General features: G+C 39.2%; 4 protein-coding genes and 1 long non-coding RNA gene across 5 annotated transcripts; 3 read left to right on the top strand and 2 right to left on the bottom strand.

The window, feature by feature from the left end:
- Window positions 1–134: 134 nt before the first annotated feature.
- Window positions 135–5,765, top strand: LOC137945953 (mitochondrial outer membrane protein porin 6-like). Its single transcript, XM_068792066.1, has 7 exons — window positions 135–251; window positions 1,578–1,654; window positions 2,312–2,379; window positions 4,053–4,163; window positions 4,302–4,388; window positions 4,679–4,887; window positions 5,135–5,765. Exons 2-7 carry the CDS (start codon window positions 1,606–1,608, stop codon window positions 5,439–5,441), a joined length of 831 nt encoding a protein of 276 aa, XP_068648167.1. The 5' UTR covers window positions 135–251; window positions 1,578–1,605; the 3' UTR covers window positions 5,442–5,765.
- Window positions 5,766–6,841: 1,076 nt separating this feature from the next.
- Window positions 6,842–7,705, bottom strand: LOC137946756 (fasciclin-like arabinogalactan protein 14). The gene has a single exon (XM_068793063.1). The coding sequence runs from the start codon at window positions 7,703–7,705 to the stop codon at window positions 6,842–6,844; it is 864 nt and encodes a 287-aa protein (XP_068649164.1).
- A 591-nt stretch (window positions 7,706–8,296) lies between these two features.
- LOC137945746 (serine/threonine-protein kinase 12-like) lies at window positions 8,297–11,919 on the bottom strand. Its single transcript, XM_068791746.1, has 12 exons — window positions 11,733–11,919; window positions 11,350–11,621; window positions 10,968–11,060; window positions 10,645–10,728; window positions 10,370–10,461; window positions 10,167–10,287; window positions 9,985–10,064; window positions 9,311–9,373; window positions 9,106–9,197; window positions 8,854–8,936; window positions 8,642–8,763; window positions 8,297–8,546 (listed from the first exon to the last, which is right to left on the bottom strand). Exons 2-12 carry the CDS (start codon window positions 11,596–11,598, stop codon window positions 8,429–8,431), a joined length of 1,197 nt encoding a protein of 398 aa, XP_068647847.1. The 5' UTR covers window positions 11,599–11,621; window positions 11,733–11,919; the 3' UTR covers window positions 8,297–8,428.
- A 453-nt stretch (window positions 11,920–12,372) lies between these two features.
- Window positions 12,373–14,765, top strand: LOC137945748 (uncharacterized). Its single transcript, XR_011111021.1, has 2 exons — window positions 12,373–12,893; window positions 14,364–14,765. It is a non-coding gene; the product is annotated as an uncharacterized lncRNA (long non-coding RNA).
- Window positions 14,766–17,500: 2,735 nt separating this feature from the next.
- Window positions 17,501–18,629, top strand: LOC137947012 (gamma-glutamyl peptidase 5-like). The gene is made up of 4 exons (XM_068793304.1): window positions 17,501–17,818; window positions 17,932–18,096; window positions 18,276–18,443; window positions 18,531–18,629. The coding sequence occupies exons 1-4, from the start codon at window positions 17,501–17,503 to the stop codon at window positions 18,627–18,629; spliced, it is 750 nt and encodes a 249-aa protein (XP_068649405.1).
- Window positions 18,630–21,966: the final 3,337 nt, after the last annotated feature.

Below are 21,966 nucleotides of genomic sequence, written 5' to 3'. Positions count from 1 at the left end.
AACCAGTTGCCACCACGGCTCCGACTTCCGATCGAGCAAAATGAGGGCATGTGCGTTATTTCGTAAAAACTAGTAGGGCGTCCCCGTAAAAGTGTAGAGATATTTACCTCAAGCTCCGCATCACTGCGCTCTCGTAGGTCGGTGTCAGCTGCTGCAGTAGGGCAGGAAGACGAGCGGTTCTTCTCCTTCTCGATCTAACGATTGTGCCTGCTTCACAGAGCTGAGAGGAGCTTCTGCTGTCTTTCACCTTTGTAAAACTCCTTCTACGAAATTGTTTTTAATTTAAATATCTTGCACATCGTTTGTATTGAAATCTTTGTTTGGCTGTATCTATCTTCTGCTTCCATTTATCGTCTTGGATCATTGATCATATGTGGAAAATGCTTCGTTATATATGTTTTGTGTGTGGAGACCGTCTTAAGCTTTAACCTCAAATGTAGGTCGACATGATAGATTTGTCGTAAATATGGTTTTCTTATTCGTCTTTCCCTTCATTTTTTTCTTGGAATCCCTGGAAATTTTGCTAGGAAAAATTCTAGGAAATGAGTTTGAAGTTCTTTGAATTATGGGAAAGGGTTTGTACTTTGTTTGGTTCTAAATTGATTTTTTTAAAGCATCGTTTTTAAAATGTATCATCCATGGTAGCTTCATGAAGCCATTGCTAATGTGTATGACCTGGCCCTGCTCCCCGCGGATTTCTCCGTGCATTCAAATCGTTTACTATTTTGTAGTCTGTCCTTTGGTTTAGTCACTTTAAGGCTACTATCAGTAGGTTTTAAGAGAATACGGAAAAAGGAGCAGGGTTCTGTACCCAAAATAAGAATGTATGGACTCGACGCTTGTAAAGTCATTGGAACATTAAATTTTCTTTTCCTCTTCGTTTTAGCTGTTCTTTCTCTCGGGTAAATACTCCTAGAGACGCTCAAAATGCAAAACAGATTGTTCCGTGGAACTAGCTATATGTCATTGTCTCAAATGACCTGGGTGTGGAACAGTTTTAACATGACTTGATACTGGCGAGACAAAATAACTTTCACGCTTGACTCATTCCTCCACATCTCATATTTGGGATTGTGAAGCTACTTTTAGCAGTTTTAACATGACTTGATACTGGCGAGACAAAATAACTTTCACGCTTAAATCACTCCTCCACATCTCATATTTGGGACTGTGAAGTTACTTTTACAATTTTAAGCTGAAAATAGTGCGTCTTGCCTATGAAAGCCTGAAGAGTGATATTGTAATCAGCCAGAGTTGTTTGGGCTCATATTGAATTTTCTTTGTTAGCCTTTGTTCTATCTGTAAGTTTGAAATTGAACCTTGGTATAATTGGGTTTCACAGTCAGACCTGAATTTTGATTACTTATCTATTTAGAAATGAGTGCATCTATTAACATGACCAGGCTTCTGCGATTCTGAGAATTGGAATATTTTTACTGTTCTAGAACTGAAGTAGATGTAAATCATGCCACTCTATAGTGTCATTAACATGGCAGATTGTCTTGATATAAAGCTGATCATTATTATGGCTGGAGTCTGTGAGGAAATATTTTGTGCTCTGACTACTGGATCAACAGGTGGATATACCTACTTGTTGGATTGGAGATGGGCAATGGACCAGCACCTTTTTCAGAGATTGGCAAAAAAGCAAGAGGTGAATTTCTTGTGCTTGTATATAGTTTCCCTTTTCCAGTTGGAAAATTTATTTTGAGGAGCAAGTTATTGGGGTTGTATTGCCTGAAGATGCAAGAAAATAAGTGAAAGATATCTATGTTATTGTTCCTGCTTTGCATGATTGCTAGTTGTGGTGGTAGTCATGCTACCTAATATGTTAAAAATTGATGATTCTTCATCTACAATTATCTGATTCTTGGAACTGAAAAAAAGACCAGAACAAGGTACTTTGAATCTCAATCATCAATCCTTTTGACATGAGCTGTAAGTAAACTTGGGATTTTGGCTTTATTATATTCTATTTTTATTATTATTATCTTTACAACAAAGTGTATGGTGGAACATTGGTTTTAGAAAATATCTTTCAAACTCATTTGCTTTTGAATATGATGCATATATTTCATCTGTCTATAGAGGCAAGGAAGCTAAAATTAAATTATTGTTTTCTTCTGATGTATCTCTATCTATACCCCTCTGGTTGAGAGCAAGTACCCATGGGACCTTTCTGATTGATCAATGCATTTATATAGCAGTGATCTTGAAGTCATGATAATGTTAATCATATAGGCTCTCACTTTTTTTAGGGTTTAGTGATGCTATCAGTCTCATTCATTTGCCAATTTTGCTCTCTTTGCAGATCTATTGACAAAAGACTACAATTTTGATCACAAGTTCAATTTGACATTACAGAGTGGTACTGGATTGGTATGACTCATATATCCTGCTTTTCAATGTTAAAATATTTTTTAAATTTTTCTTGAAATTATGATTTGTTATGAGCTATCAGCTTCTCATGAATCATCAAATTGACAGTGTAATTTAAATATTTTATTTTATGATAAAGGATCGGTCTACTCAAATAAAATAAGTTGGAATTTTTGTGTGGAAATGTGTTTTAATGTCCATACAAGTTTTTGCCTCAACACTGGTGTGCCTGTAATTTTGCTAGACTCTCTAGTAGAGTAAGGATTACTTTGATTAGATACAATGCAAACAGTGTGGTTGTAATTGTGGTAACTGACAGTGGAAGTATGAATGACTTAAACTAACAGTTTAGAGAATTCTTAATCTTGTATGTCTGTATATGTGTATGTCAAAATGGTGCTTAATATCATATATTAGATTTTTTCCCTCAACGTGAACCTCTGTGATTGACCTAGAGCTGGTTGGATTAGAGGCTATGGTAACCTTAAGCATCACTAGCATTTTTTTGTGACCATCTTATTTTTTTTGGTTGTTTGATGTGTGCTGCAGTTAATTGAGTGATATCCAATCCTCTTAAAACGAATTTTCGGATTATTTAATTGAAAATAAAATGACGGGACTTATAAATTATATCTTTTAAAAAAATATATGTTTTTATATTATCATCTTGTATTATATTGATTCTGAGGTGTCTGGGCTTGGTCAATTAGCGACTTCCTTTCTTTTTCTTAGATTCAAGTTCTAGGTGGTGTAATTCTCAGTGAATTTTTCAGTTCAATAGACCATCACATGAGTAAAGTGTAAATGGTTTATGATGTTATGAAGAGGGCTAAGAGTTAGTCTTTAGTGATATTTAAGCATTATAGGGAAGGATATAACTGAAAAATTGTTTTCTCCCCTTCTCTACAGAGTTTATATCAGTTTTAGAAAGCTTTAGATATTTTTCTTAGCTAATTATATATGTAATGAGAAGCAAATATTGATCATCGCAACCACCTGTACGAGCCAATTTTCTGTAGCATCCTTTTGGTTCACTGTTTGTTTTGACATTTTCCTTTCTTGGTTTGCTTTTTTTCTTCTTTTGAATGGACATCAGTGTATCACCATTTGTAAAGTAAAAGGCCTTTGGATAGTGTGTAGCTTGTTGGAGTTCTCTTCAGCATATAAGAACCTTGAAACATTCTTAGCTCCTAAAGTTCTGTAAACTATGATCCTCTGTAACTCAGATCTTATTCTTAGTGCTTTTGGACAGAAATAAAGTAAGGAAAATATAAGCTAGCCCTGCATATATGGATGCGAAAAACTACTTTCTGGATATGCTCCAGTTTATTCACTGCAGTTATTGATGTAAAATTTGTCTCAAGGCTAAAACATTTTTTACATGGTATTCCTAAAAGCAAATGACAACAATAGGATAATTGAGTTTGTGTAGTTTTTATCCTTTGAACATAGTTTGATGAGAGGGTCTAATTTCAAATGACCCAAGCTGAAAGCTTGTTTCATGTAACAAATATTTCTGCCATATCTCTTATCTTGGCATGTACATAGCTGTAAACGTTATATACATACATGTGTATATGTTGCCACAGTTGAGATTTGTAATATGCTTGAATTTGATGTTCCAGATATGTTGTGTTGTTTGCAACTTCTAATGTTTTATATGAACACTGTAGGGTCTTGTGACAACAGCAGTGCAGAAGGATCAACTTTTTGTTGGTGATGTTAACACACAGTATAAGACAGGCAACACTACAGTTGATGTGAAAGTTGACTCAAGTTCCAATGTAAGGAAACGGATAACAAACAAACCATCCTTTTTAGTTCACTTGGATATTTATATAAACAATGTTGAGCTATGTATCATCCTGTTGTTTGTATTCGTTGGAAGGATTTATCGAATAGCTTGACCTTCTGATTCTCAGGTTTCAACAACTATTGCGGTAAATGAAATTGTCCAAGGTACAAGGGTTGCTCTTAGCTTCAAGTTGCCTGATCACAAGTCAAGCAAGGTTAGTGTACTTAATTTAGTTCAAGTTTTGGTCAGTTGATTTAAATTTTTTGAGTTCTTTAACTATCTTTTTCGAAGATAATTGGATTAGTGCCTTTATGGGTTCATTCATTGCTTCATATCATATCCTTGCCATCCCTGCCCATGGTGATCATTGTGCTTCCCGGTTTACCTAACTAAAGGGTGGCTACATGAGAAGTTTATTACCAGCGTATTTGGGAGAAATCACCTCAATAAATTGTTTTTCTTTTGAAGTTTATCTGCTAATATCGCCTTTTTGTGGTGTTACAGTTGGATGTGCAGTATCTTCATCCCCATGCAGCCATAACAGCGAGCTTTGGCTTGACCAATACCCCTCTTTTGGAGTTCTCCACTGCAATAGGTTCCAAGCAACTCAGTTTAGGTGCTGAGGTCGGTTTTGATACTAAATCTGGCTCCCTTACTAAGTACAATACTGGGATTGGTTATAATACTGATGATCTGTCTGCGTCACTTATACTGTACGTATTACCCCTCTATGCATCTTTGCTTCACTGAGGATTTTGTTCACCTTGAATTTACTTCATTCTTGTAGTTTCTGAAATACGAGATTTGTCCTGGAGCTTATATTACTCATCTTGGTTTATTGGTTCTGTCGAATCTTCTTTGGAATGAGGTTTATGACATTGCAATGTATTTGCTAGTTATTGATTGGTGCGATCAGATTCACTTATAGTTTAGTGACGATTTTGATCTTTTGATGTGTAGGGCGGACAAGGGAGAGACCTTGAAGGCTTCATATATTCACATCGTGAATCCATTCTTGGGGACTGCTGTTGCTGCTGAAATGACTCACAAGCTCACCACATATGAGAGTAGTTTCTCCATTGGGAGCTCGCACTCGCTTGATCCTTTCACTCTGTTGAAAACTCGGTTTACTCACAACGGAAGGGCTGCAATGCTTTATCAGCGGCAGTGGAGGCCAAACTCGCTAATAACCTTTTCTGCCGAGTACGATACCAAGGTGGTTGAAGCGACTCCAAAGTTTGGTCTGGCATTGGCTCTCAAGCCATGATAAGATGAGTTGGTTCCAGTGGCAAGTGATTTTTTAAAATCATATTTCTGGTGATTCCGCTTGGCTATTTCAAGGTATTGTCAGGTGACTGATAAATTTTTTCAGAGGGGAAACTGGTAAGAAAGAGTAGCTGAACTAAATTTTGAAGGAAATTAGATACTGAGATATTTCAAATTTCTTCGCATCCGAGAGTCTCTCGAAGTTTGGAAAGTTTTTGAGTGTTAGCCGAGAAGGCACACAGAGGGTGTTAAATAGCCTTCTTGTCGTGACAACTCTTAGAGCAAGCAATAAAAAGCAGTAGAGCAGCATTATCGAAACAGGTCACCCTTTTCGTTGGTTCACTGTACTTGGGCCTGGTTTTGATGTCTGTTTGAAGTGTTTGAAGTGATTGAAGTTTCTCGCATGGTTTTTAAGAGTGGTGTTCGATGTGCTCGTTAACAATCTGAAATGAAAGAGGGTTTTGGTTGCTTTTCGGCTCCTTCTATTAGGTCTGCCATGCGGCTCATGAAACCCGAGTCTAAGGACAATGATCAAACAGGCATGATCTCTGGTATCTTGGCAATGGTTTTTGGGTCCACCTCAAAATTAGCCTGAAAATCCTATTTTGACTTCCGAGTTTTTTTTTTAAAATTTTAAATAATAGACTTTGGATTAATCCAAATTAAAATTGTGCTCATTCCATGCAAATTAATTTTTTTAAACGAAAGTCAAATTAAAAACGTTCTCTAATAAATTTACTAAATCTTAATGTTCTTTTTATATTCTTTTAAACATAATGGTATCCTCGGAGCCTGGAGGATTCGATTGAGAAGTAAAAAATATCATTAAAATTAAAAAAATGATTATTGGGATTTGTTAAAATTTGGTTCAAATTCTAAATAATTACTCATGTGTTTCATCTTTCCAGTTAAATTTTTTATTAAAAAAAAAAGTGGCGTTTTCCTATTTTGTCAAAGGGTGGATAAATTTGTATATAACTTTTTTATTTTTCAGTTTCATTTTAAAGTTAAATAAAATTAAATTACAGAGAATATAGTTATTTTACATTTTTAAAGTATATTAAAAGCCAAGAGATATTCTGTCCATAATTCTAATCACATGGGCTTGTTTGGAAATATAACATTTAAATAATGTTAATATTTTAAAAATTAAATAATATTATTCCAGGCGAATAGACCGTGTTATCCCTTTGCTAGAATAAGGTTTTTGCAAAATTTGAATTTCTTGTTCCTGGCTTTCCGCCACTGAACAGATTAAAGAAATGAAAAAGCATAACTCCTGATTTCAAACCAAAATTACATTTGATGTGCGTTCATGGATTCAATCTCCACCGGCCTCAACCCTTGCCTTTTTCTCTTCATGCTGAAACTCGATCGCGTGAACGGGTTCAGACTTCAGAACTACCAGGCAGCCGCCATGCAGATCAACCCAACGACTGCGCCCACGTACGAAACTACGTGACGAGAGGCGAGCGAAGAATTGGAGGAGTCGTCGTCGTCGTCAGTGCTGGGACTGGGAGCATCTGCGTCTTCGCCAGCGGGAGCCAGCTCCGCGGATGGGCCAGGGCCGGATGTCGGAGCCTCCGAAGGGGCACCATCATCGCTTGGTGCGGGAGCAACAGAGTCATCATCCGGCGCAGGAGCGGGGGTGGTCTTGTTCTTTTTCGAATCAGAAGGTGCAGGAGCGGAGGAGGGAGTAGCGGCCTTAGGGGAGGGTGCCGGTGGCGGTGTGACGGAGCTGTTAATGTTCTCGATCCCCGTTGGAACTATAATACTGCTGACTTGCAGCACTGAGATATTATAAGGGAGACTAGCGACCTCCTTGACAACATTGGAGACCAAACTAGAGCCGGGGACTGCAGAGCCGATCCGGAACTCGCCGGATTGGACGTGGGTCAGGTTCAGGTGGCCCTGTTGATTTGTCGCCATTCCGGAGGTCTGGAAGAGAGTGGTAAGCAAAGTAGACTTCTTGGTCATCTTGTGCAACTTTTCCAGGTCGTAGTAGTCGAGGACGACGTGAAGGCTCACGAGGAATTTCAGCAAGTCGTCGGGTCGGCCAGAAAAGGAACCCGCGGCTCCATTATCCAGGGCGAGCACTGTGATTGTTCTCCTGGCGTTGATTTCGGCTGCCACGCCGGTCTGCGTGAGGAGACTGTTGAAGGTGGAGAAGTCAGGGTTCCGGTCGAGAATCGCTGTGATGTTGAAGGCGTAGGCGGACGGTGACAGAAGGAAGATAGCGAAGAAAAGGAACCAAGTGATCGCCATTATTATTTTTGGTTTTTCCCGATATTTTTGGAACAAAATGAAGAGGATATAGGGGGGGATCTTCTCCACTATGACTTACAAAGAAGTGGAGAAAAGAGGATTTATAGGAGCAGAAGGAAGAAGAATCAGTGGATCAGAGTGTTATGCTCGTTTTAGATCGAAGAAACTACTGTAATTAGGAATTACACGACTTTTTCTCTGCCAGTCCCTTCTATCCACAGATGTCCAATTTGTTGTTTAAAAGGCCAATTGGAGGCTTCATCTTACCCGTGAATTCCAGCTCTATTAAGGGGGTTCCATTTTTTATTTTTTTTATTTTAGTAATGACTATTATTGGATTATTCCATGTCACTCGTGAAGAAAACTTTAGAAAAAAATGTCTAATGACAATTTTTACATCATTTAACAAATAACCCTTTTTTAGCTTAATTTTAAAAAATGAGAAATTTATTGGAATTTGCACAACTATTGGATTAATCGACTTGCAGACTGTCTCTGCAGTGAAAACAAGGCTTAATTCAAATCGTTGAAGACAATCCGGCTGTAAAACTAAAACTGCATAAATCCTTCAACTTTTATAGACAAGAAAGACTTAATAAACAGTAGAAGATCAGCTACAAAAAACAAGAGAGGTTTCTCTTCAGGCAAATCCAAATACTATGCAATGATGAATAAATGAAATGTGAAAATCACAGCCACCGAAAGACACAAGTCAACATTCCTTCAGCAGACTGGGCAACCTGGTTTTGCCAAGGAAATGGACACTTCTTCTAGAACTTCTATAATGGAAGCAAATGAGGGCCTATACGGATTGTCTGCTTTCACACACTGCCTTATCAAACTGCACGAGAATCCAAATCCCAAATCAACTAACTTGTTGAATAAATAGATAAATTCGTGCCAGTAGAAGAAACAGATGTTAAGTATGTGAGTTACTGTTGAATCCTATCAGGGCAGCGACTGAGCTTGAATTTCAGAAGATGATCAGCTTCATCAGTCCGTGTCGGTTGTGTTAGAGAGAAGTTAGAATCGGGAAATAGTGCTCGTCCTTCCAACATCTGCAGCAGAGTAAAGGCAGTTAAAAAAAAAATCTATGGAAGCTGATAATTTCAATTGTACCCAGAAAAAGACACAGCATCCATTTTCACCTCGTAGAAAATGCTGCCAAATGAATATATATCTCTCTTGGTATCGTCCAGTGAATTGCAGCCCATACAGTGAGTTCCTTCACCTGTTATTCAAAAAAAGAGAATGAAACATTTCTTTTTTCCTACAACTCGAGGTTTTTTGAATAGATAGAGGTCCCTGATTCCATCTCATGCCGAGATGCAGCTCAGGGATTTTCTCCGTGGCTTTCCAACTGTATAGCAAAAGTTTTTATATGGAATGTTTTAACATACAGTCTTTTTGGAAAGAGTGCTTCTGCTCATAAAGCATCTGAACCCAGTATTCGCCAATCTTGAGATGACCTCCTTCATCTTGCAGCAAATTCCTGGAATGAAAATAATCCACAAGAGAATTCGTTCTCAAGTTTACCTCTAATTAGTAGATATAATATACTAAAGTAAATCAACTCGTCCGAGAAGTGAAAGGGAGTGCACTTACGTGAAGTCCAAACAATCGTGAACTATGGGTTCAGGTTTGTGCTGATGAAGATAATTCATTCCCCTGTCAATCATTTAAATTACAACCCAAGGAGGAATATCATGGCTGAAAAAATCTAAACAAGGAAATTACTTGAAATTAAGTGTCAACCAATTGGAAGTATTCCAATTTTAAAATTTCTCTGGCAGGAGAAAACATTTTAAAATTGAATAACTGAAGGCAATGTACATTATGTATCTTCTTCTTGCTTAGCGTCCAATCTAAGTTCTAGTAGCACGAAGAACTTTAGCTGAAACAATCCTTACTCTTCATATATACAATTCTTAAAATCAGCTATTTCTACTGAAATTCCTTCTTGAGTTGCTAAGTTAGACGTATTGGATCATATGCCCAAAATTTTTATTGTTTTTGTTAAATCCTAATTTGCATGTGTAGTTTGCATTCACTTGTATCAGTTTGATATTTATCTGTTTCCAAGCAAATTTTTACTCATGTGAAATTCCATCTCCTACATCTGATAGGTTTGCTAGTGTACAATATTTTTGGATGTACAATTGCTTAAAAAGAAACATTGTTATACATTCTCAAACATTAATCAACCTTTTTATATGAAAAATATTGGAGGAAGAAATACCACTAAGAAAATAGTCCACAGGAATGAAGTCTGCGCTTACCTAGCAATATCCAATGCATATCTAAGTGTTGTTTGCAAGTCAAATCGTAATTTTCTATTCAAAATATCTCGCAATGTTCCCTAGCATGATAAATCAAGAACAAAAAGTTAGATGAAAACACAAATATAATAAATATCAAGCAAAACTTCACCAAAGAGTAAAGAAATTTTATATAGTCATACTCCCGATAAATACTCAGTAATAAGGACCAATTCTTCCCCATGGACCGTAGCACCAAGGAACTGCAGAATATTGGGGTGCCGAAGTTCCCTTAAGAGAGACATGTCCTTTGAAGACAATTTTCTGCATTATTTTGTAACCATATATGCTCAGTGATTGTTATGAAGCAGGTAAGCAAGGCATGAAATAATCCTTGTGAACATACACTGTCACTGGAGAGGACGTTATTCTTTTTATTGTAGTTTTCACAACCCATGTACCACGCCATTTGACCCTTATTGATATACCAAATCGGCCCTACAAACAGAAGAGTTGCTGGAAAGTTACTCTACATCTAACATTGAAAGCTTCAAATGTAAAACTTATAATCGACACAGTAATTTCTGTATATATCAAATCCAAGTTAGGTTGCAAAGATTTGAAATGACAATGAATAAAGATGGTTACATAAACCTTTGGCAAAGAGGATGCTTTCCATACCTGATCAACCTTTAATAACTGCTCTGCACTTAATTCCGACATATCTATATCCAATTCATCAATACTTTTTTCATGAGGGAAAGTCTGCAAACACAATTGACTTAAACATGTTAGTTAAAAAGGTTTTGCAAGCAAATTACAACTTTAAGCAAGTCTTATCGGGTCATTTTCTTAGTATCAAACAATATTGTTGGGTGACTGTTTTTACACTTGTGGATTGCCAGAAGAATAAGGAACTGTATGAAGAAAAAGAAAAAAAACGCAAAGAAGTTTTGCTAGAAAGAAGCAATTCAATTATCTTAAAAATAAAGAAAGTCACTTACCAAAGGATGGTAATTGCTAGAATCTTTTCCACCATTCACCTCCAGGATTCTACAAATGTCTCTATGTCCATAAATTTTAGCATCTGTTAAGGGCTTGAAGTTTCAAACAAAGAAAAAAGAGTCAGAGCCTTGAAGATATTCCGATCAATTTGATGCATAAAATAATGGTACTATGAGCATAGTGATAAACAAATTCACAATTTAAATCCATAACACAATGAAAATACTAAATTAATCAAATCAAACCAATGGAATAGTTTTCTTGACCACCTTGCAGGCATTTCTTCAAGTACTTTGTGTTGTTTCATATGCCCATTTGATGTGTTTTCAGGAATATAGAACCACAAGAAGTAAAAGATTGAGACCGAGGGGGAGAACTTACAGTCCGCTGCCAACGATCTTCAAGATTAACATTGGCATTGTACTGAATGAGCAACTCCACAATGGAAGCATGACCCTCACTGGCAGCAAGATGCAAAGCAGTTCTGTTGTCATAGTCCTGTACATTAGGAGAAGTGCCTGCCCTGAGCATCTGGTTCAGCCCAACCCTATCTCCCCTTGATGCACAGCTAAGGAAGCTTCCGATCAGCTGCATGTCAAGATCTTCTGGTCCCTCCTGGTCCATCATCATACATCTTCTAAACCTTTATCAACCTACAAAATTGACACACAGAATGAACTTTCACGGAACTGACAGCAGCATAAAAGAAGAAAATTATTACAGTGGCATTAAACACTAGTACGCTTCGACTGTAAAACATGTACCTTTTGATGGAGAAAGAGCTGCCCAGATTTCTGTTGAAAGATCACTTCCTTGAAGTACTTTTTTCATCTACAGAAAGAAAATGGGCTTTTGGGTGCTGGACGGTTTTAGAAACGAGAAGGAACTGGCCCTGCAAAAGAGGTTTTTTGGCGGAAAGGTGGCGATTCCATCGAGGTGCATTTGGTTTGTTTATAACGATTACAAATTGACAATGTCTATTATAAAATATAAGAGATGCCAGATATTTTTCAGTTAAAAGAAGACAGATGAACGCCTGCAAACGGATCCATTGAGAAGTCCGTGAGTATGGGGAGGAGAGGAGACTTTTCCATGACATGCACCAGTCTATTTTCTACCTTGGGAAATAGTTCTTTAGATTTCCGGATCCAGTTGGATTTGAGTTTTAAAAGAGATAGGATGAATTTCTTTACTTAATCGCAAACTTTGTGTAAATTATGGCATTCCTTTTGATATCTCTAGCTTCAGCCTTCGTTTTAATGTTCAAATCTTTTAACGCATCGGTTTAAACGCTTTCTATACTCCCAATCCAGACAGTACACACGACTCCACGAGAGCTTTTGTGGCTTTTGTCACTGGCATTTGTGTGATTCTATTGGGGGCTAGACCTCATTTTGTATCTCCCCCTCAACAGAAAGGCGCACCTGAATTAAAAATTTCTGTCATTCCGCCGTGACTGTCTCAAACTAAGCAGAAACTTTTCTCTTTCAGATTTCGAGGTACTGTCGCTTTGGAGATTTCCGTGCCTCAAACCATTCAATGCTTGCATTATTATTTTTCTTTCTCTTCGTCTGATTTTCGAGGGGAGAGATGGATTAAGTAATGGCGCACAATGATCGTAATCTGGAGATGCAGCGCTCATGCATAACTGCTATTACATTGTCTTCTTTGACTTTTTCTCTCCAAACTGGCAATTTTGTGCTTTGTGATTGAGAATGTGGTGAGTACAGCCGGAGAAACGATCGAAAGAAGTCTTCCTGCTAGTGGCTACCTGAATATATGAATGAAATGTTGCAGGCTAATTGGGAACGTGGATTTCGGGTTTTGAAGATGGGAAAGACCGTCCGAGCTTCGATTTCCTTCATTATATCGCTGGAGAACGATCCTTAGATCGGTTTACTTTTTCTGTTTTGGAAGGAAAGGAGGTATGGATGCACTTTTTATCTGTTGTTATACTTCCGTGAAGTTTCGAAAACTGTTTGTTTGTGCATGTCTTGTGGTTCAGTAACTAGATCTCGAATTGAATCCCTGGAGAACTCTGCATTTCCTCGTACAGATCTACATACAATCCGTTCCTATTTGTTTATGTAGTTAGCTGCAGCTTCTTTTCTCTTCTTTGAAGTTATTTTGTAGTCGTACCTACAATCTTAATGTTCTAAAGAGTCAAGAAGAAAATAATTTTCCTAATGATCTAAAGAGTGAAGCAGGAAATAATTTCCTTTTTTCATGTCCATCTCGCCAAATAAATCTCTCTGTTCGCAATCCCTTTCTCTTGTCAGATTTAACTTCGGAAGAGTTCTTGCATTTATCTCTCGCGCTTCATTTAATTTGTTAGAGGTTTGATCTTGCGACATTCGTGACGATCGCTGTGACCTGTATTCTCTTGTGAGAGAGAGAGAGCTGGAGAGAGAATCTGTGAGTGTGATTCTTTTCTTCCATCGGTCTTCCTCTCATGACAAAAGTAAGACGAAAGAAAAAATTCCGCCTTACGGTACATTTTCGTCTCGTGTTAGAGTCTCAAAATTTGCAGTGCTTCTCGACTGGTTTCCGATCCCTGACTTTCTCCATAGACATTCTGTGTGTGGATCTGTTCGCACATTTTGTTCTCGTCGTCTCGAGCCCTTCTTCCGAGCCGAAAAGAGACAAAAATGCCCGTCGCTGCTTTTTTTCTACCCCGTTTCCCTCCTTTCTTGCTCATTGGGTGTTCCACTTTCCAACGCCTCAGACGCCCATTTTCGGGCCTCTCGCTCCCGCCACCCTGGACCACAATTTTGTTGCCCTTCGGCCTCATGGAGCTAGTAGGCCTTTAAACCTCCCTTCCTTGTATCACTGTTTGATTTGTGAAAGGGACCCACGAGCAGGGTCAGGGAGCAGCGGCGTGACGTGACGGTCTTACCCTTTCGAGAAGACATGTGAACGGGTTAATTTTTGCCGGGGAGAAGTGGTGCGGGGTTGCAGAGGACCCAAAAGAAGCAATTGCTTCCCACATGACTTCTGCCTCTTTCTGATGAATTGATACGAAAATCCGGTCGTTTTCATTCCGTCAGTGTTTACTTACCAGAATGCCCCTTCTCCCTTGCTCTCTCTGGTTATCCCTGTTTCTTCTTTCTGGGTATGGAGACATCACTCCTCTTAAAGCCGGGCTCCCTCTTTTCTGCAAAACCTCTTCTGACCGTTCGATGTTAACTTCGTTTGCCTATACGGGCCAGCATCGGAAGCGAAAGGGGGGAAAAAAAGATAACCATTTAATGCATTCAGTGGTCAGCAATAGGGGCGACACAAACATTCAGATCTAGGAAAGCCAGAGGCAAGGCAAAAGCAGTGGCCCTAGATTGAGAGCTGAGACACAAGTTTTCCTTCTCATTCATCTTTTAATCTCTTGTCTCTCCAATCAGAGAACAAGCAGGAGGCGACGATGGTGGAGCCGATTTCTGTTCCTGGATGCGTTGGACCAAATTACTCCCGGAAGAGGCAAGTGAAGGTTTTAATGGCTGCCGTTTCTGCGAAATGGGCGGGGAGTGGGATGTCGGGATGGTATGTTCTTGTTCAGTTTCCTCTTCTGCTTTCGGAGGGTTGTCGTAATGCTCGGTGGCTTTAAGGGCGCAGTGGGTGGCGGTGGTGATATTGGCTGAACGGCTCAATCTCTTTTCTCTTTCTTTCTTCTGTTTTTTTTTTTTTTTTTTTTTTTTTTGGCTCATTTACTGCTATTGGCTGCTTGCATTTCGATTTGTTTTTCGCGATTGTATTTATTTTACACCGGACTGTAGAAATGCCATTGGTGACTGGTGTTGTATGTATCTGCTTTCTGTTTGTTTTATCTTCCCCCCGCGACTGGCAACACATCTTTCTGAAAGAAAGAACAAAAAGGATAAAAATCAAATGAGAAGATAGAGGAAATTGCAGAAAAATAGAAGGTCATGGCCATGCAATGTGTGTTCTGTTGTTTTAATTTTGTTTGAACTTTGGACAACGTGATAATGGCTGTGCAAGGACGATCCGAAACGAAGTGGTCACGTCGATTCGCAGAGATGTGACAATGTGAGAGACTCAACGGAATGACTGGTCGCTGTCGAAGGCAGGAGGATGAAAAACTAGGGTTCATGCGGTTGCATGGCTTCTAATTTAATTTCATTATGCACATATTTATGTATACTATATATTTTTTAAAGATTATGTTAGGCATCGAATGGGTCATGGCCGATGTCGAGATGGGCGTGAGATGTGAGAACAGGGTTGGAGAAGGGGATTTTTTTTCTACTTAGCCTGAAAGGGTGGAATTAACGAGTGATTATATTTGCTTTCATCTAGCTATTTGCAGAGCTGACTAGGTTAAAACATTTTGACAGAAATAAGTGAGTCCCATGAGTTACGGATCACTCACTGTTCAAGTTCAATCTAGCCATATATTTAGTGCTGCCGATTTAATTCTATGCAAATCAAGATTAGGAATTATTACTGTTTCACAGGAATATTTTCCTGACTCAGTTCGTCTACTCTTTTATTCTGAGCTCCTGTCCCCGCATAAAACATTATTCGATCTCGTTACGAAATTTTTGCTGATCTATTTTGAGATATATTCGAACCAATAGCAGTTGCCCTGGGAATGTGACCGCAGTTTGTGTATCTTCTGCGTGACTCACGACTAATGCAAACACATCTTCTAGACATGATTAAGCTCTTCTTTTCGCCAAAATTTTCAGCACCGAATCTCTCTGTAGGTACAGATGATGGAAGGGACCGAAAGGTTCAGATTCGGGCGGCTGGTTGAGAGCCTCGATCAGGAGAATAATTTATCAGAACTAAGGAATCCACAAGAGGAATGCCTCCAGTGACAAATGGTCCTTTCTCTTAGATGCTGAGAATCATTTACATGTCTGTTGATATTTAACCAGAACTGGGTATTTGAGAGAGTTTGATTGGTAATTTGTCTTCCACCACATAGGGGTTCAGATGAACAATTCGCATGGTTCATGTTGCTTGTAAATTGCAAACTGAGAACACAGACCACGAAAAGCAAAATGCTGAGAAGTGGCATAAAAGATGAAGACGAAGTTGAGCAGAAAGGATCCAATCTTTATCAGAACAAACATATTCTGATTTCAGTCATATTCCATACCCGGAATGTTCGAAGAATCCACGACAATATATCAGTTGACAAATTGCATTCGACAAATCAAAAGGTATCGATTCCATTAATAGATCTTATACTTGATTGAGGCTAAGAGGTTAACTCTCTTTGTTGTTTATTTTGACTACATCTATCGTTTTTGCTTTTTGCCTCATTTCTTGTTTTTGGCTTGTGGGTAATTTTCTCCAATCTTCCTCATTGATTGGTTTCATGGAGGATGGGTGTTTCGAATTCTTTTAAGGGGTTGTCTTAACTCCCTTTAAAACCATGAAAAATCTCTAGACAAACCATTTTTTCTCTAAAAAGGTCATTTAGAAATCAACTTAGACTTCACCAATTCTATGTAAGCATCAGAGGAAACTCGTCCTTCGCTTTAAACAATTTCATGGTGAAGTCAATAAATTTCATCATGGGCCAATACGGCGTCAGTTTGGGGTCTAGACTGTGGTTTATGGGAAAATATAAGAATTTACAACAATCTAAGCCATTTTCTTCCTTTCCATGTTGTTTCTTTCATCTTCCCAGTCGGGACCAAACGCCAAGACGTCGAGATGAAGACCACTCACGGCGGACCACCGGCTTTGCTCCGATCAATCCCGTCTGCACAAAACATACCAAAGCTCTTTTTCTCGATCATCTTCTACTTTAGTGTTGCCTAACTTTCACCTGTTTTATTCTTATTACCACCAGATTCGTTCAAACAGCTTTTCACTTTTATCCTTTAACTATATGATGAAGTATATTGTGTAAAACGTCAGAACCGATTCATTCGTAATTCGAAACGACCCCCATTTGTTGGGAAGTAACATCAGTTCCCTGTGATGAGATGCCGATGCTGCTGCTGATAATCAATTTTAAAGTGCAGCAGTCGTTTCTCAAATGTGGAATCCCCATTTTGCTTCAAGGATTTGGGTTCCAGTGTGTGTCACGGAGATGCATCCACTTACGGAGGAAACTTAGTACTACAAGCACAATTCTATATATTCCGGTTCTTCCCAGTTGTACGTAATGGCTCAGAGTGATCAATTACCACATATATATATATATATATATATATATATATATATAAAATTAAATCTACAGCTTCTGAAACGAAAAGTTGTGATTGATCCTGGAAGAAACCAAACTTTTTGGATGCCTAAGATTGAAAATCTACTGAATTCCAGAATTTGATCATCAAAGTAATCTTTCCACGTCCATAAGCTTCAGCCTACAAATACCCCCACCCCCCTCATCCCCTCTTGTCACTGCACTTGAGAGCGTCTCTTTGCTGCTTGCAGGTTCTATATCCAACTTGTTCAAGAGAAATTCCTATGAACTTTTCCTATAAATATCCTTTCCGTATCATCGATCGTTAGATTCTTTCCGCCCTGATCTCTTCCTCTTTCTCACGTGAACACATTGATGAGGGTTGAAGGGGAGAAGAGGTACGCACTCCTGTTAGCAGCCAGGGACTCGGACTACGTGCAGAAGGTGTATGGAGGCTACTTCAATGTGTTTGTGGCAGCATATGGGGAGGACGGAGAGAAATGGGATTTGTTCAGAGTGGTGGAAGGAGAGTTCCCAAAGATGGAGGAGCTCGACAAGTACGAGGGCTTTGTGATCAGTGGAAGCCCAAACGATGCTTACGGGAACGACCTGTGGATCCTGAGGCTCTGTTTCCTTGTGCAGATCCTTTATGCCATGCAGAAGAAGGTGCTCGGGATTTGTTTCGGACACCAGGTGAGCATCAGTCCTTGGATCAGCTTGAAAATAATTTTTAGTTATCTGGAGCTTCGTTTTGTTCTTCATAATATTTGATAGATGTCCGTGTTAATTTCAATTCTGATCATCAGATTCTGTGCCGCGCGTTCGGTGGAAAGGTTGGGAAAGCAAACGGGGGCTGGGATATTGGATTGAGGAAAGTGAAGATGGTGGACGACTTGTCTTCCTGCAAATATTTTCAGGGCTTGGAGCAACTTCCTTCTTCTCTTTCCATCATGGAATGTCACCAAGATGAGGTCTCTCTCTCTCTCTTCATTATCACTGAAGCTGAATTCCTGAGACCTGGTTTACGATTACTTTCGTGTCTTTTTTCCAGTAAACAGAAGACAATTGATTCATGCATCTCATTTTAAGCAGAAATTGTCTCCACCGTTTGCTAAAAACCTTAATTTGGTAATTTTGACCTGACCAACAGGTATCAGAGATCCCATTGGGCGCAGAAGTGATCGCCTGCTCAGACAAAACCGGGGTCGAGATGTTCTGTCTCGGCGACAACGTTCTGGGAATTCAAGGACATCCAGAGTACACCAAAGACATCGTCTGCAATCTCATCGAGAGGCTCCTCGACAGCAACTGTATTGAGGTGATGACTACTCCTTAATCTTTCTCTTCCCTTTACTGATTCTTCTTCTTCTGCAAGTGCATCTAACTCGTCCGCGAATCTTCACAGTGTGGGTTTGCAGAAGATGCGAGAGCCACGATGGAGGCAGCAGATGCTGACAGAGAATTATGGAAGAAGATATGCAAGAAGTTTCTGAAGGAGCGATAGGGGCATGCACTTGAGACTCTCATGGTTCCTGGGCCATTTTCTCTATGTATTAAAACTGTACGCGTGTAGTCGTTTACTGTTTCCCGTTTTGCCTTTACAAATATACTCTGCCTTGCTTTAATGACGCCATTAGAGGATAAAACAGAAGGCATGAATGCTTCAATAAGGAGAGGAGAATCAAGCCCAGAGTGAATCTCTCCGTCGTTGTAAATTTTGTAGAAAAACTGCTTTCGAAGAAATCATGTCTTCACTAAACATCTCGTAAAAAATTACAAAAAGTTAAATGAAGAGCCGAATAAATGACGATCGAGCACAGATATTAGGCAAAAAGGAATCATTATCTTCTTATAAAAATACTTAGATTAGATTGGACGAGCATTTTGGTCGTTAAAGTAGGAGATTAAATGGGGGAAATCGCATCCTAACTAGTGCTAGAATCAGGTATATTATATCAATTCTGAATCTATAAATCCTAATCCGAAAAACCAAGACCGCGGTACTTCTTCAAGCAAAGCAAAATTCTCTTCCTCAAAAGTGAAAAAGAGTTTCTGATAGAGATCAAAGATGATAGAGATGAAAATAAGAGAGATAAAACGAAAGAGCTAATAGAATTTGAGATTGTCTGAAATTGTAATTGAAGCAATGTAAACTCTTCATAGTGATAATGATTATCATGTACAATCTTATCTCTTTGTAAAACATCTGAAAATTCTTCAAAACTTATTCTCTACATGGCATCAGAACTCCCGATCCATCAATCAAGAACCCGTCGCTGGCTTCTCAGAAGCACCTGCCATCGTCACAACTGATTGCCACCGTTGGTACTTTTCCCTTCCCCTTATCCGTCTCCCTAAATAGCTTTCGGTTTTAAAATCCTCAGAGAAGTCACAACCCGTTGCCGTCACCGTTCGTCTCGCCAGTGACAAACAATCCAAAAAAAAAAAAAAAAAATCCCCAACCTTCACCGCATAACCACACCCGTCCCCTGCAGGCTCGCCGTCGCGGTTCCTCCCATCGCTGAAAATCGCCACCTTCACCCGTCGGCGTCGTCACCGCCGTTCCGTCTGGCCGGTGCCATCACCGTCCACTCTGTTCGACATTCCGCCTAATAGGATCTCCGAATGGGATCACCTGTCGTCGGACCTTCACCTCCATTATCGGCAACCGTCGCCGATCAACCGCAGCCATCATCGTCGCTCTCCTCGCCGTTCGCCCCTACTACCCCTAGCCAGCCGACGCCGTCCAGAGTTCTTCCTTCCCCGAGCGTCTTGGCAAAACCGAGAGACCTAGTCGACAAATTTAATTCCTCGCGCATGTGTACGGCTTCACACGAACGGAAAAAAATTCATGATCGATGGTCGATAGAAACCTCGATTCTACCTCGGAATCTGCCAATGGTATCGTGCACTTGGATACAATGTGCCACAGTGTACTCTCTTTCGTAACTCCTCGCCTTACTCGCAACCATGAGCACATCTTGCAATCAACACCTCCTACACATTTCTGTAATTAATAATTTTTTGTTTTCTTATCATACAAAATAATCTTATTTCTATCTCTTAGTTTTGTCAATTTAATCATACTTCTATTGAATTTTTACCTACATTTCTTGTAAAAGATTTTCGCATGGGGGCAATACTATTGCAGTGTCAAACTAAGTATCGTGTGTACGAGTGGCTATCATCCTCAGCCTAGACTGCAACGTTAGTAGCCTTCTCCGTAGTTTTGGTTGTCTATATTATCCGTGGCTCTGGCCATACTCCTCTCACAAACTCACTCCATGTCCTTCTATTTGTGTTTTTATTGGGTACTCTACCACTCAAAGTACATATGTATCTCATAAACCCACTACATCTCATCTGTTTGTGTCACGCCATGTTAAATTCGTTGAGTCTATTTTTCATTTCACTTTACTTTAGTCTCAACTTGTTTGTCCTTTGTCTGACACACTCTCCCACTCGTGTTCATTTGTGTCCTTACTTCCGGCCATCAATACATCTACTGTATTTTTGATCCATGCGTCCTCTATAAGCTCCATTCATGGCTTAACCACACTCCTCCACAAAACCCAACTCCAACACTTAACTACACTCAAACATTGTCTGATCCACACCCTTCATCCCCACCTGCTTCCTCCCCTCCTCGTGTTATTGTTACCAGATCTAAAAACAACATTTACAAGCCCATCCAAAAATTAAACTTCACATCCCAACTTCTTGCATCTACCACCCGTGAACCATCAACTGTGACTCAAACAATCATAGATCCCAAATGGCGTCAGGCTATGTCTGATGAGTATGATGCTCTTATTCAGAATGAGACTTGGGAGTTTGTCCCCTCAGATACCTCACATAATCTAGTTTTTTGCAAATGGATTTTTTTGTACTAAATATCTCTCTGATGGCTCTATTGATAGGTACAAGGCTCGTTTAGTTGCCAAAGGGTTTTACCAACTCCTTGGAGTTGATTATCATGAAACCTTCAGTATGATTGTCAAACCTACCACTATTTGTATTGTTCTTGGCCTTGCAGTAAGTCGTGGTAGTCACTTTGAAAACTTGATGTCAACAATGTTTTTTCTCCAAGATACTTGATCTGAGGATGTCTTTATGGCACTATCACCAGGCTTCATTGATCATGATAGTCCCCATCATGTCTGCAATCTTCGCAAGGCCATCTACGGTCTCAAGCAAGTTCATCGTGCTTGGTATCATGAGTTGCGTTAGTTTCTTATCACTTCTGGCTTCACCAACTCTCACCAAACTCCTATTTATTTATCTCTCACTCAGGTACTATTATATTATATATTGTGGTCTATGTAGATAATATAATTATTACAAAAGATGACGATTAAACTATGACAACGTTTATCCACCTTCTTGCTAAGAGATTTTCACTCAATGATCTTAACTCCTTGACTTGCTTTATCGGAATTGAAGTTGTTCCTTATTCTCCATGATTACTTTTGTCTCAAAGCCGGTATATCTCTTATCTCCTTGCTCGTTCATGCATGACAAATGCAAAACCTATAGCTACACCCCTTGCCATGTCATATACACTCACACTTCAATCTGCCACGACACTCTCTGATGCATCTGAATATTGGACTATTATTGGTTGTCTATAATACTTGTCTCTTACACGCTCTAACATTGCTTATGTAGTAAATAAGTTATCCCAGTTTATGCATTGCCCTACTACTGACCATTGGAATATTGTCAAATGCTTGTTGTAATAGCTCAATGGGACTCTAGATCATGGTATCGTAATACATCTACAATATCCTTTGTTTTTCTCCATGTGTTATTTGATGTTGATTGGGCGGGAAACAAGAATG

This window comes from Aristolochia californica, unplaced genomic scaffold, assembly GCF_029961685.1.
Source record: "Aristolochia californica isolate CCGP_79_NKW_82.1479 unplaced genomic scaffold, dmAriCali1.0.hap1 SCAF_12, whole genome shotgun sequence".
Taxonomy (NCBI): Eukaryota; Viridiplantae; Streptophyta; class Magnoliopsida; order Piperales; family Aristolochiaceae; genus Aristolochia; species Aristolochia californica.
The sequence above is the reverse complement of the archived record's forward strand: the minus strand, read 5'-3'. Positions and strand labels throughout refer to the sequence as shown.